Genomic DNA, 14,387 nt, shown 5'->3' on the forward strand with positions numbered 1-14,387 from the left:
AAAATTAGTTCAGGGCACAGAAGCAACTCTTAATTTCAGCTCTGTAAGATGCTTGTAATATGGAGCTTCTTCGCACCAGTTCCAGCTATGTAATGTGTTACCACACTGCAAATCTTGTAGAAAAAAAACTCTGAACACGTGCAGACACACACAAACATCACACAAAATGAAGTGTCCCACTAAGCTCAGCTTGCCAGACTTTTTGTTAGCCAGCTTGAAAGTAAATGTAGGTTGTCTATGGCGAGAGAATGCTGCTTCAGCAGTTCAGAATGAATTTCAAGCCTGTTCTCTATTTTATCTTTTGTCAGTGTAATGTATTCAACGCAATAGTGAACTGACAATTTAAATAACTACATTTTAAAACAAACGAAGCATTGATGTTAATGTGTGAAAATGGTCCCAACCCCTGGGAGTCCTGGTTCCCACCATTGTTTACTCTGACAACAGGATATAATTGCTTACTTACTTGGCAGCAAACTTTACCATCTGCTTGCTCGCATGCTGTCCCACAGCCACAAGAGCCTGGATATTAAACTGCTGCTGACGCAGGACTAAGAAACACTGCTTCCCTGAATACAAAGAAAAACAACGCAGGTGTATTAAGGACAAGTTACTCGGTATCTTTGTGAATGAGAAAAATGCTTTACTAGTTTGATATTTAACTGAGCTCTTAAGGGGAGACGGGGAGGGGAAGTTTCCCTCTCCCCCTCCCTGTCTAAATAGCTAGATCTCACTACATTCAGCTCTGCAAGTACACCCATCAAACCTGAGATAAATCAAGTAATTCTGGCTTACAGAACCTGTGAACAGACACTTTCTTAAAGTATCAATAAGCCTTCCAAGATAAGTAATATTTAGACAGAAACTACAGTTCATAACTTTTTGAATATCAACTGTAAGAAGAAACCATACTTGTTGCTTCGGTCACAACTGCTGCAAGTATACATTATTTTAAAATAAGTTCTTCTCTTCTAAAATGTACTTCATCACTTCTAAAATTAAAGCTGTAGAGTTCATTTGAAAAATGTACTCTGAGAGAAATGGGCTCGATTTTGCACCACAAGGGACTATATCAACAATGTTCATTCTATAATACACCACACACTCAGAATGAACGGTAACAAAAGGAGTATTGATTCTGATAAATGACAAGAACCTAAAAGACCCAAATAAAAATTCCTGTAAGAGCAATTTATTCATGAACAGCTTAGGGAAAAAGAAGTTAATAGGACTTAATAGTAATTTACAAAGAATATAATGCACTTTGTTGACTTTTAAAATGGATATTTCCAAGTCAACAAAACTCCTTTAATTTGTTTAAGTGACAGTTACAATCATTTCATACTTCTGTTCACATCTCTAATAAATATTCATTACTTAACTTACATTTAAGGAAACATGGTGATTTTAAATGTTTCTTCCTCAGCTAGAGAGTACTGACAACAAATACTCACTGTTGTACAATGACAAAATGCATCAATACTATTTCAGTTCCAAATTCTGACTCATAACATGACAACATTTCCATTAAAATTGTGAGAATAAGAAGCTAGCTTTGTTAGAGAGAGCTACTTCCCAATTACTGCTGACTTACACTAGAAAACATTCAAAACAACATATATCCAACTTGAACAGTGATACTAAAATGACAGTTGTGGTTTTCACTTGTGATTATGTAGATTACAATTTGACACATAGCTGCAGATGATTTAAATGATATTAGAAAATCATGATAGATGTAGATCATGACATACAATGTCAAATAAAATCAAACACATAAAACAACTAAAAGTGCTATTAAAAATAACAATTACTTGAAATAACTTTGTCCTACGATTGTGATTTCAAAAAATGCAATAAAACTAACTGCATATTTTCAGGAAAAAAAAAAGCCTACAACTATTTTCATATTCCAGAGGCTGCAGTATCTTAGAAAGCTAATATAGTAAGGATTTACATTTTTCCTACAAGCAAACATTAAGCCATAGATTTAAATTAGAAAAGTACAGGCTTCATAAATTAAATAGAGCCTTCAGCAATATATATGCCTGTGTTTCAGCAAGTTGACAAACCAATTAAAAGTACAATTTTTCCATAGGACATTATATGCTAAGGAGTTTTTGGATAAGCTAGGCTTCTCTCCCATCTTTAAACATCTCAATATTTCTTACTTAGTCTTGGATTTGATACTGTATTTCCTTGAAAACAGTATTTTTCTCTGGGATCTCAGTCACGAAGAATTTAAGGAAGTATGATGGAGGTTCTGCAACACAGCTGAAGACAGCCACAATGTCACTCAACTTGTAAAAAGTTAAGGAAAAGCTAGTGAAACAAATGAGGAAACTTGCTATCATCCAAATCAGAAGCAAAAGTTCGGCAGTTGTACTTAACCCCAACACTGTAAGTCTGATAGATATTTGCATTACAAAAGGACTCAAATCTTGTCATGAGTAATGGTAGTTGTTTCTATGAGAAAAAAATGCTTTGTAGAATATAATCATTTCTAATCACACGGAAGATAAGTGATGAAACAAACCCCACTGATAGAAATAATTAAAACATTGGAGTTATAAAAATTGTAGAAGGAAACAACTTTTCCCCAAAGAGCCTAATGCGTGCAAGATAAAGTACCAAACAGATGAGGCATAACCAAGTCTAGTTCACGATTAGATGCCGTTCCACATCAAGAGACAGGAAAAAAGGAAGCATTAGAGTGTGAAAAAAAAATAGGATTATGGGATGCTCTCCATGTGTTTCAAAATCTTTACGTGGTATTTCAGTGAAAAGGCTAAGACCAACTTTAAGTACTCACATTCAACAACAATAAACTATTTTAAGCTTCTATAAAATAAACCAATATTGTATCCTATACACGAAGGCCTAAAAAGATGAAGAGTTTCAAAAGAAAACTTGGTTAAAAAGGTTTGACAGTTTATTGGTAGAAACTTTTAGTCACTGAACAAGAAAGAATACATCACACAGAATCCAATCAAAATTAAGCACAGAAAACCAAACAGGAATAGATGTCCCTTCTTAGAAATACCAAATGACATGAGACCTTACGAAAGAAAAGGATGCAAGCAAGAACTTTGCATAAACTGTGAGAATGTGTCTGCATACAAATTAATACACTGTTAGTTACAGACATCTACCAGTAAAGGAAAAAAAACTTTTTTTAAATAAAATTTGGTCCACTTGCACTTCGTGGTCGTCTTATTTTCAGACATACTATTTTGATGTTTTATAAAAGCTTTGCATCCATAAAACAAAAACAAGTTCCAGCCTTCCATGCCACAGAAGTCCCAGCTGCCTGGCAGAACCCAGACTGATTTCCCAACTGCTGTTCAATGATAAATGCGATCAGTAGCTTAGGCTAGCTTTAAAATAAAGCCAGAAATAACATTTCATCTATGATAAAAAACACAGGGCCTCAAGCACTTTAATTTTAGTACAACTCACAGAAATTCCCAACACCCCATTCTTTACACATCTTTCAGTTAATTTCCATCGGACTTCATGAGTGGCTCGCTGTATGAGACAGCTGGATTTTGCAGTCATTCACATTCATTTCTTTGGTTTATTGGTCAGAACCAGACAGGGTTAAGTAAAGGCTATGTTGGTTTTTTAGGAGTCAAATCCAAGCTTCTAAGAAAAATAAAGCTATTTTTGTGCAAGATTTTCCTGTTTCCTGCAAGATTTTCCTCTCCGTAATGGTAGGAATAGCGCCACAGTGTGTGTGGGAAAGGCTAACATTACTTTTTACTCTTAAACATTTGCTTTTGTTGTAAGATTCTTTCCTCCAAAGCTTAAGTAAACAAGCATACAGTATTCCCTAAGAGCATTCCCTGAATGTCAGAATTGTTCTGTCTTGTCAGTCTAAGAGAGGGAACAAGAAGCACAATCAATAAATTGAGAACACTCTGTGCTCATAATCAATTCCTTTGCTTTTATTCTTCAGGTTGTGCTAAGAGTTTTGAAAATAGACATTGTTATTTCATGAAAAACCACAGTCTCTCCTGACGTCAAAGGTGAAGGGTGAAAAGCAACAGCTTCCTGTAAGTTAATGTTGCCATGTTACACGTTATTCTGACTGAAGTAAATGTTTCATATTAGTTATTTAGAAAAGAGAAAGTAATAAACAACAATTCCATCTTGTTTTAGAGGTCTGTATAAAGACATCTGTCTTTAATACGGTAAATTCTGTTAGTAATCTGAACTTTTCCTCTAATTACAAAATAAAAAGCCATGAAGATACTCATGTTTGTATACTAATAACAACAATTAAATTAGATCATGTCTCCTGCCTGAATAATTCCAAGTTGTAATGACTGAGGTTTTCACAGCTTTTGTGATTATTTAATTTCTGTACCTAGCAAAGAACAACTTTCATGTTATACCATACCACAAAACCACCGAGGAAATCACACAGGTCATCCTAAACGTAAGATTCTAATATACATTAAAACATATGTGATATGTATATGTTTACATTTAGCTCCTTATTTTAACTAACAGCATTACAGACACTCATTAAGGACTTTTTTTAAAAAAAAAAAAAAAGAAAAGGAATCCTCAAAAAAGAGAAATTAATCTACTATCTGTGACAATAGCCTGTACTGGATTTTCATCCCTAATTTGCATTATTCCCAGTTCTACAACTATGGGTAAGCTTCATTTGTGAAGATAATTTCTTTATGCTCTTTCCTGTCAACTCTTGGGAAGACAATGTATTTGTATCTCACTAAAGAGCTGCCAAACATAACTGAAACCAGTACAACAGTTGTCAGCATCTGATGTCAACTGAAAAGGCCAAAGCCTGTTTAAGTTTCCGTATGGCAAACTGATCTCCAGAGAGAACTTCTGATTCTAGTGAAAAACATGGCTGTCAGACAGCCAACTGTGACAGCCCACACTACGCAGAACCTACAAAAGGATTCTCCCTCTGCCTTAAGTCCAAACTGAAATAATCAAATACAGACAACCAAAGGCAAAAAATCTGTAATTTTAATGCATATTTGTTTCCTATCAAAGAAAAGGTACAGTAAAACTATTCGTACACAGAATGCAGTTGATCTGACAACTGATATATTTAAAATATTTTTTCCCATACAGCCTTAAAAATTGTTTATCTCAGTGCCCCCGAAGAGCTCCCCCAAAGCAAAATGACTGCATTTTTTTACGATTATTATTACTTACAGTTGTCCACACACTATTTTGTAAAGTGATAAAAACAAAAATTACTTTTACAACAGTGTAATAATAATACCTGATTTTCCGCTCAGCTGAAAATGAAATGTCCTCTTCCCCTTTCAGGAGAAGAAGAGTGGAAAATAGAGAAAGCCAGTTGAAGTGAACACTGAGTAACCAAGTGGCAAAGTTTTCTTATACGCAAGACATAATTAACAGATAGTAATTGCTTTGCTTCCTTTTACTGAAAAATCATGACGCCAAAATAAATGTCCAGTTTATACCAACAAAATGACAAAATAAAAATCAGATCCCTGGAGGCATCTCACCTTTAGCTCTGCTCGTATGAATTCTGCCACGAACCCAAACCACCTCATCAGCCTTCTCCTCTGTCAAGTCTTTTATTCGAATCAAAACTCGATCTGCATTACAGAAAATAACACATTTTAAAATTGTTTTTTGGAAGGAAAACATTTTTCATTTAAACTCCAGATATATTTTCTATCACTGCTAAAATTTACAATAAATCCAAAATACTATTTTGTGTACCTACAGCATAACAGAAGTTTGTACTGAAAACACACAAGATCTCATTTCCTTTCTCAGCAAATAACACTTGATCAAGGAGTTTTAAATTGGCTCAAGCTTAATGTTTGACTTACATTGCAGGGTCAAACTGCCCTAAAACAAAAGCAAGGCTTATTGTAGTTTGTGGATTGCACACCCAGAATGACTACACTATTTTTATAGGACGTCACTCTGCTGCACCGCGAACCTGGACTTTCAAGCCTGGATTTCTGCTCGCTAAGGGATACCTGCCTTGCTCCACTGTACAACATGGACGTTGGTATGTTGAACGTATGGCTCAGAGGAGACATGGCTGTTCTCTGTATATACATAAGCAGGGTGAATATCGCTGTAAAATAATCATTATTTTAAATAAAATGAATCTACAAACACATGTGCACTACAAATTAAAGGAACATTCAATGCAGGGTTAGGAAAGGGTAGAATTTGGACAATAAAGAAAAAAAGTTAAAAATATTTTTAAATGAATCAGGACTTCACTTTTATAGTTTGTATGCAATTAAACCCACTGATTATACAAAAAATATCTTTTTCAAGGGAGATATGTAACAAACAAATTCACTCTCTCATCTTGCATCATAGACTTCTCCCATGTTGCAAAATAACATTAAATTCACTAAGACTCTTCAGCTAGTCTAAGACTAAGGCTTCTCTTCCCAACAGAACTTTTTCAAAGTTTGTCTAACCCAGCTTACCATCTGCCATTCTGCACTCCTTCCTTCTGTCCCTGAACATTAGTCACAGCTTGCCCTGAAATCCTATTATTCTGCACTGGACTGGTATTCTGAACTCTGCAAATATGAAAGGGGGTGGTAGTGTTTAAATGTTTTGTATGCCCTTATGCTCAGGGCAACGCATTTTTTTTCTTCATAGACACACATCAAAATAAGGACAGAATGAAAGTGCATAGAGAAATGTGATACAAAATTGACTTGAATATATTCATAAGCGTGCATGCACCTGCACTAGGGAAGGGAGAAAGGGGAGTAAAGATGTTATTGCTTGCCAGCAACCCCTGTTGTTCAAACTTCATCAGTACTATAAGAAACAAGCAACCAGCACAACCTATAAGCTTTAGTACTTCTAAGAGTTTGGTATTTAAAAGAGTTTTACAGTTAAAATTACCTCAGTCAACTTAAAACTGTATTACTGGAAACCCAAAATATTTTCCAGGCACAATCATAAAGACAGAATGAGGTGTTACTCTTTTTATGGATCCTTAGTGTTTCAAGAACCATCTGCATTACATAAATATTTCTTAAAAATCTTTTTGATACGTAATGGTCCATGTTTCACCAAGACCAAACGACACCTTTAATGCAAAAAAAAAAAAAAAAAAAATATATATATATATATATATATATATATATATATATATATAATTACTAAGAATTATTTCAACTTCCATAAATAGGGTAACAAAACAATATCCAAAAAGAGGCACAATTAAGTGATTTTTTCAACAGTAGACACAGCAACTTTTCCATCAGTTTCCCTATATGTCCCAAATCCGGTCTTCTTTCCTCTTGTTTCTAAAATGCTGGTAGTTCACGGTGATGTCAGTGCTTGTTAGTTCACGGTAATGTCTACGCTTGTTAGTATAAGCAATCATTTGTCTTTGCCACCCATTTTCCCTTGTCCAGCCAACATATTGTAGCTCGTGTCTTCCCTCCGTATTCTCACCTATCATTTCACATGGAATTCCTTTCACTTCATTTCTATCTTTTCCATGATAAAAATGATGCTTCTTGTTCTCACCTTTGCAGTTCTCCCACCATACTCTCCAGACTACCGTCTATTTATTTTTTCGCAAATGCAAGCTATACTTACATTTTGTTTTCTTGCCTCTTCTTCATGCATAAACACTTACAGATAATATCGCAAAAATAAAAAGACATTGTAAATTGTGCTACAGTTACAGTGAAGACAAGGGACACATATTAAAGATCAGACCAAACACTTCTTTCTTAGGTCCTAATTTACATGGCCAGCACCCATTCAATGTTCATGCTATCTCATCTTCATTGCTATTTAAAATCATATTTAAGGAGAAACTGACTCTGTATTTTTTAATTTCATTTCCTTCATGTATAGCACAACCTCTTCTTTTCAAGATACTAAATAAGAATTATCTTTCTTGCAGAACTCTACCATTTTTTAAGCATGGGAGGAGAGAATAAACATCCGAAAAGCTATATGGGTCATACAAGTCAAAGTCACTTTTACACACCGCTTCTTCCAGGTTTGTCTAACTTATATCACTGAATTTTGAAAGGGTGATAAATATTTCTGCTGTCACTGTGAAGCGCCAACATCATTACAATGTTGGATAAAATTGAAAAAAATATGAAAGTGGATGTTTAATAATAACAAACTAAAAGCCAAAAGGAGTTTAAGATGAAAGCAGCTTCCAGACAGGGGAGGTGAAACCAACAGGTCTGAACAGACAAAAAGGGAAAGGCAAACGGAGTTTACTAGCAGTCATAGCCTCGAGCTGGCAGGAAGGACTGTAAAGACATGAGGTAATGGGAGGTAAGCACACCACACAGGCAGGGCAGCCAACACTAGCACAAAAAGAGACTGAGGTGGGCCAAGAATGAAGGCACAGGTGTGTGTGTGTGAATACAGTGGAGCAGGGCACAGTATCTATGCATAAACTTTGTGATCAAGTGAAAGACCTTTTATTTTGCCTAGAGAAGAAGAAGAATCTCTGAGTGCAGTGAAATGACAATAAGCTCTTCCCTCGGAGAAAATAATTTGCTCCAATCCATCTAAACTTTTTAGCTTCCCATGTTCAGCCAATGTCCTCAGCTCAGTGCAACTACTATATCGAGCCTAAAACCAACCGTACTACAGGCATCAAACCGAGCTCCGGCCCACACCTGTGCTGTTGGCTCCAGTTCCCAGACTGTACGCCGATCTGCACACACCACCCACAACTCATTACTCTGACTTCGACATGGCACGTATCCACATGGGCTTCAGCAAGAAATTTAATACAGCACAAACAGATGGAACACCCGCATTTGTGGCACCCCATGCCCCACGCAGTAGCTCCTTCAAGACGGTCAATGCAACCAGAATACTTCAGGGAAACGCATACGTGCGCTACTGATGTTGAATGATGACTACACGCTCCCATGAGTCCTTTGATAAGAACTTTCCCTGGCAGGAACTTCTGAATCTTTAAATTAAAAGGGCATCAATCTTGAGGAAGGCACTGGGCTGATCTTGAAATCTTTTATTACAGGCATTCTGTTTTTTATTGTTACCTTATTTGGTGTTCTGGGTAGCCACTTCCTAACGAATGGAACAGCAGGAGTGGATGTAAGTTTTATTTTATGTCCAGTGGAAAGCCTACTAAATCTTGTCCATGTATTGGCTGAGACTTTTTAAATGATTGAGGGGACAACAACCCTAACTACAGCACTCTGCCTTTTCCACATCGTTTCCCATAGCTTTTACCATTTGCCTTCTCAACGTATTTTTTCTCCAGAGCATTTTTGAGTGTTTCTTTTGAATATGAGACAGCTGGCAGGGTAGACTTCCTCCAAGACAGTAGGACTCGATCCACCATCCAAGCCTGCAGCTGGGGCTCCCACAGAGCTCTTGATAGAGGGTGTGAAACTGGCACAGGGGACAAAGCCTGCAGAAGCTCTGCTGAGCCAAACGCCATCGCAGAGAGCGCAGGGTGAGGAGCTCCAACAGCGCGATCCTTCAGCCTACAGTCAGCAGTGCAGTTTGACTAGTCAGCTGCTACCTCCGAGAAGGTACCTTTTTCTTGTCATTACGCCCTCTGGGTTGTGACTGCACAGCTATCCACGCACACAAGTGTGGATGGCTGTGTTGCTGCCCCCTCCAGCACTTACCACACCACCCCAGCCAACTTCTTTTCCTTCGCTAAGCTGGCTAAACAAGTTGGTATTGTTCACAATTAAACACGTTGAAATGGAGCACAAGAAGACCACTGCAGCCAGCACCCGGGCTGGCTAACACTGTGACACAATTTCAACTTTAGTCCTGTTTCTTCGGCAGCTAATGCATATTTTATTCAATAATGCCTGTTGATACAGTCTCTGGTGATTTTCTTGTCCTGCTATTTCTTTTTTTTTTTTTTGCATAACGTTCCCCTTCAGTTGTTTTCAAACTATGATTGCTTTTGTGGCCCCTCCTCTCCCCTACATTCTGCATTTCCCTTCCTAAGGGAGGGCAACCAAAACAACCATTCAGAGGGGAGAAAAAATACCTAGTCACAGAAGATGTACTTTTTTTTTTTTTTTACATTCCACTATGAAAAAGTTACAAGAAGCCAGTCTGTTACCTTACCTCGTTCCTATTCCATGAACTGAATAATGTGAAGATAAATATTTCTTGGGATGCTGATCTGGGACATTGTTCTCTAGCTGAAATGTCTTTCTGAATACCAATTCTGTACCAGTATGAAGTGAGGATTTCTGAATACACAGCAGTGTGAACAACAATAAAAACCTATAAATATTAATATAGCCTACTCAGAGAGAGCTGTTGCAGCAAGCCGTAGCAGAACTTACTCAAAAAAGACCCCAACCACCCAACATCTCAGGACTTGGTATACCATAAACAACAATAATTGAATACAAGAAAGTCAAACCTGCAGTGACAAACAGTCAAAAACCGACAGGCTGCGCGGGGCAAGGTCCATGCGAGCACAAAGACTGTAATTCCATAATCTCTCTGGACCCTGCTCTGATATCCAATTACTATCACAATTTTCTTTTCTTCTGTCCAATCAGATCTGCTCCTGTTCCAACTTATGTCCATGACCTCCTGTCTGATTGCCACACACCTTCAAGAGTCTGCCTTTATCTTCTCTATACCCCCCCCATAAAGTAACCTTAGACAGTGACAAGATCACCCCTCAGCTGCCTCTTCTCCAGGCTGCACAAGCCCATTTCCCTCAGCCCCTCCTCAGAGATCCTGTGCTCCTTCCCCTACCCAGGCTGGCAGCACTCCATCGGACTGGCTCCACAAGTCAGTGTCTTCCTTGCACCAGAGAGCTCAAACCTGGACACAGCACTTCAAATGCAGCCTCACAAGCACCAAAAGTATTCAGATAAAGGGAAAGAAGAACAGCAGGATCTGAATGAAAAAGTTTGGTAAATGAGTTTTCAAACAAGTACTGAAGATATGTAGTATATAACTTCCCCTCTTTGGCCTCTTTTAATTTTTTTGTTTTTAAACTGACCTGGTTTCTCTTGGGATTGTATCATTGATGACACTCCATATCTTTCCTTAGCAAAATCCTAAAAAGGAGATGAGAAATATATATCAAAGAAGCACACGCAAAGTGACAAATAAAATCACTAGTTAACTGAGATAATATAGAACAATTAGCTATAACCCTGAAGTGAAAAAATGTGTTCCAGACTTTTACAGATGCACAAGTGAAATAACTGTGTCCTGTGAAAGAAAAAAATTCAACACCGAACACACGACAGGATCACTCTGCTACACAGAAGTTAGTACAAATGCCTCTCTAAAGGGCCTACTACTGAAAATATATTTAATTCCCACTGAAGCAGACCCATTGCTAAGTATTTCCTTCCAATATTCAGGTTCACTGAGAAAAACAACAGACTGTATGCCATTATGGCAGCCAAAGCAAGCCCGACTATCAAAATCTGTTAGGTAAGACAAGGAGATAAGGCCTTTTCTTTAAAAAGATGACACTTCTACATAGTTTCCCAACTAAGCCCACTCATTTTCAAACACTCATTTTCAGCGAGGCTCCCACCTCGCTGTCACCTCCCCACCCCCCCCCTCCCCAGGCCGGCCCCACGCTAGGCCGGGCGCTCTCCCTTCCCCTTTTCGGGGCCCGGCAGCCCCGACAAGGCGGCCACAGCGCCTCCCGTCCCCCCCTCGCTCCCTCCCGGCGGAGACCCACGTCGGCCGCCGGCTGCTCCCCGCTCTCCGGGCGGCGATCGCGCTCCGGGCCCTGCCCGCGGCCGGCGGCGCTCGGCATCCTCCGGCCCCTCACGGTCCCTCACGACCAACTCTCGCGAGATCTTCACCACCCCGTGCTACCGGTGCAACTCTCGCGAGACTTGAGCGTGGCGGTTCGGAGGGCGGGACCGCTCTCCTCAGAGTGTCCATCGCCTCAGCGCTGTTCTGGGGGCACCCCGTTTTTCTGCAAAACGCCCCATTTTGGCTGCTCCCGTTCCCACAGGGCTTGTCCTGCCTCACGACTCAGCCCGTTTTGACTTTGGGTGACACGTGGCGCTGAGATGTTGTGGCATGCAGCTTGGTGCCAGCATGCTGGGGCAAACCAGTGTGTGATTTTGGTGTCTCGTAAATAAAATTGAGTCAGCAGGGCCTGCCCTGAGTTTCCTCTCTTCCTCTGAATCCTGCAGTTTATTATTAGCTAGCTAAAACCCAAAAGTAGCCCTGGTAATTTGGGGAGAATGAGCATTAGAGCAAATCCAGGTGTTTCCCTCCAGCTGGGTGCCTAAATCAATGCCGCGGTATTGAGGTCAGGCCTTGCTGCAGGTGGCAACTTTCAAATGCCCAAAATCGAAGTTGCGAGCAGCTGTTGAGTCCTGTGGCCATAGTTTGTTTATTTTATACAGGACAAGAAGAGGGAGTTAGCTGTCCTGATTTAAATTGCAGTTTTGAGTTCTCACATTTGACTAACTAATCCCTCTTGCGGTATCGATTAGAGTTCTTCATTTCCTGTCCTACAGTTGTTTATTTTACGGCACTTTGTTCTGCATTGGTTCAGCGTCTTTTCTGGTGGGAATCCCCTCGCAAAGTTCCCCTTCTGCCTCTGTCTCACAGAATTATGCACTTCACCACCAAAAGACCACACAGCTTTCACAAAATCCTTTCTTCTCACGTGAAACGCTGTTTCAAGCTATTAAGATCCAGTAACAGAAAGGACAAATCACGGTTTTCATACCTTCTTACCACAAGACACAAAGTTCTGATGGTAGGGTATCGAGTACTCTATTTAACAGTAATGTAACGGTAATAAAGCACGTGGATTTCTTGCAGCACGCCAGTTGTGTCTTTTCTGTTACCTGTCACCTAGATCACAAGGCTGAAGAGAACCGCTGCTGAATCTTAACTAACAGACAGATGCAAATCTGGTGCCTCACCGCTGAGCAGACATTACCATCTGCGTGACCGAGCGCTCTGTAATTCTCAGCATTTCACTGGCTTTGCTGCAAAATTCAATAAAATCAAACCAACCCTGTAACCCTTGTTTTTATGCTGGGAGCCTTCCAGTAGAGAAGAGCATAATGAGTATATCCTCTGTGGGCAACTAACCTGAAGGCGGTTCTGAAGGAAAAACCCCTTTTAACATAATGGGGGTGTTAACTGAAGATAAAATATGGCTGCTCAGGGGGCACTCTAGTTAATTACTTCATTGCCAAACTAACAGGAACATTTTCCAGAATACGTCCTCTCGGGCCATTTGTCTGGAATACCTTTGCCTTGCAGTGGCAGAAAGATTTTAGAACAAATTTCTACAATGCACTGAAAATAATAATAAAAAAACAATTGAAGAATAGTTTCACTGACAACAGTTACTTCATATTTGGTTAAATCCCTCAAAATTCTGAAGTAATCCGGGTCTGCAGCAGAAATGCATTTTGCCACATCTATCTCACCGGACTTATTACAACTCTTCTGTTAAGAGGACAAAACAGTGCGAGCTCATCTGCCGCACCTTCTGTTTCGTTGCACCGCTACTGAAAACCACTTAATTGGGGCAGTACCTGCGGCCAGCCATGGAGTGGAAAGTGAGAGGAAAAAGCCGCTGCTGGGCCCAGGGGGAGGCTGAGGGCTGGGAGCCCAGCAGCCGCCAGCGCCGTCCCCGGGGACTCGGCGAGGATTTCCAAATGGAGGTGACATCAGCCACAGCCAATCCTGGGGCCCCAGGGGTACAGCTGGATGGGAGCCACAGTCCACTTAGGTAACAAGACATGACATACCATGTGCTAATGCTAAATAATTTATCCCTCAGGCATACAGTGAATTGCAAAGCCAAGCTGAGGCCTGGTCAACAGTTTGTGGTTTAAATTAAACCTGCCTTTTCCGTCTTAAAGGGAGAGAGAAGCTTGTCAAGTGTTGTGATCAACGGTGAGATGCAGAAATCCTCTCCTCTCCTCTCCTCTCCTCTCCTCTCCTCTCCTCTCCTCTCCTCTCCTCTCCTCTCCTCTCCTCTCCTCTCCTCTCCTCTCCTCTCCTCTCCCAGTTTCAAGTCACTGCAAATACTGATATTTGATATATCCTTGAAACTTAGGCATTAGCACCTGCAGTATCCTAAACTGAAGCTATTGGTCATATGTATATCTGTTTTAAAAAAAACTTAAAAACATTACAAGGTGTTTCCATAGCAGAGTCACTAATGCGTCTCTCTAGGAATCCAGCGGCATTTGTCTCTGCGTAGGCTGAAGATCACTCTCTGTACTGGATGGTTTAAGCTAGCAGTAAACAGAGGCTGGATGTGATGTTAACCACAGCATTTCTTTGCCTGCTGGTGGCTGCTGGAACTTGTAGTGTAGTCTTTCCAGCTCAATGATCCAGCTAAGCCCAGCCTAACCTTTGACATACTTCTGTTAAAATATAGT

The 14,387-nt window shown here is 39.8% G+C and overlaps 1 protein-coding gene across 1 annotated transcript in view; it reads right to left on the reverse strand.

Annotated features, from left to right (window-relative positions):
- The window catches only part of DARS1 (aspartyl-tRNA synthetase 1), a 38,722-nt gene extending 26,882 nt beyond the window's left edge, over positions 1-11,840 (reverse strand). The window contains exons 1-4 of the mRNA XM_035556159.2: positions 11,699-11,840; positions 11,000-11,057; positions 5,517-5,609; positions 467-569 (exon numbers count right to left, since the gene is read on the reverse strand). Coding sequence (XP_035412052.1) covers positions 467-569; positions 5,517-5,609; positions 11,000-11,057; positions 11,699-11,776 — 332 coding nt within the window. The 5' untranslated portion in view covers positions 11,777-11,840. The remainder of the gene's footprint in view (positions 1-466; positions 570-5,516; positions 5,610-10,999; positions 11,058-11,698) is intronic.
- Positions 11,841-14,387: the final 2,547 nt, after the last annotated feature.

Source organism: Cygnus atratus, chromosome 6, assembly GCF_013377495.2.
Source record: "Cygnus atratus isolate AKBS03 ecotype Queensland, Australia chromosome 6, CAtr_DNAZoo_HiC_assembly, whole genome shotgun sequence".
NCBI lineage: Eukaryota > Metazoa > Chordata > Aves > Anseriformes > Anatidae > Cygnus > Cygnus atratus.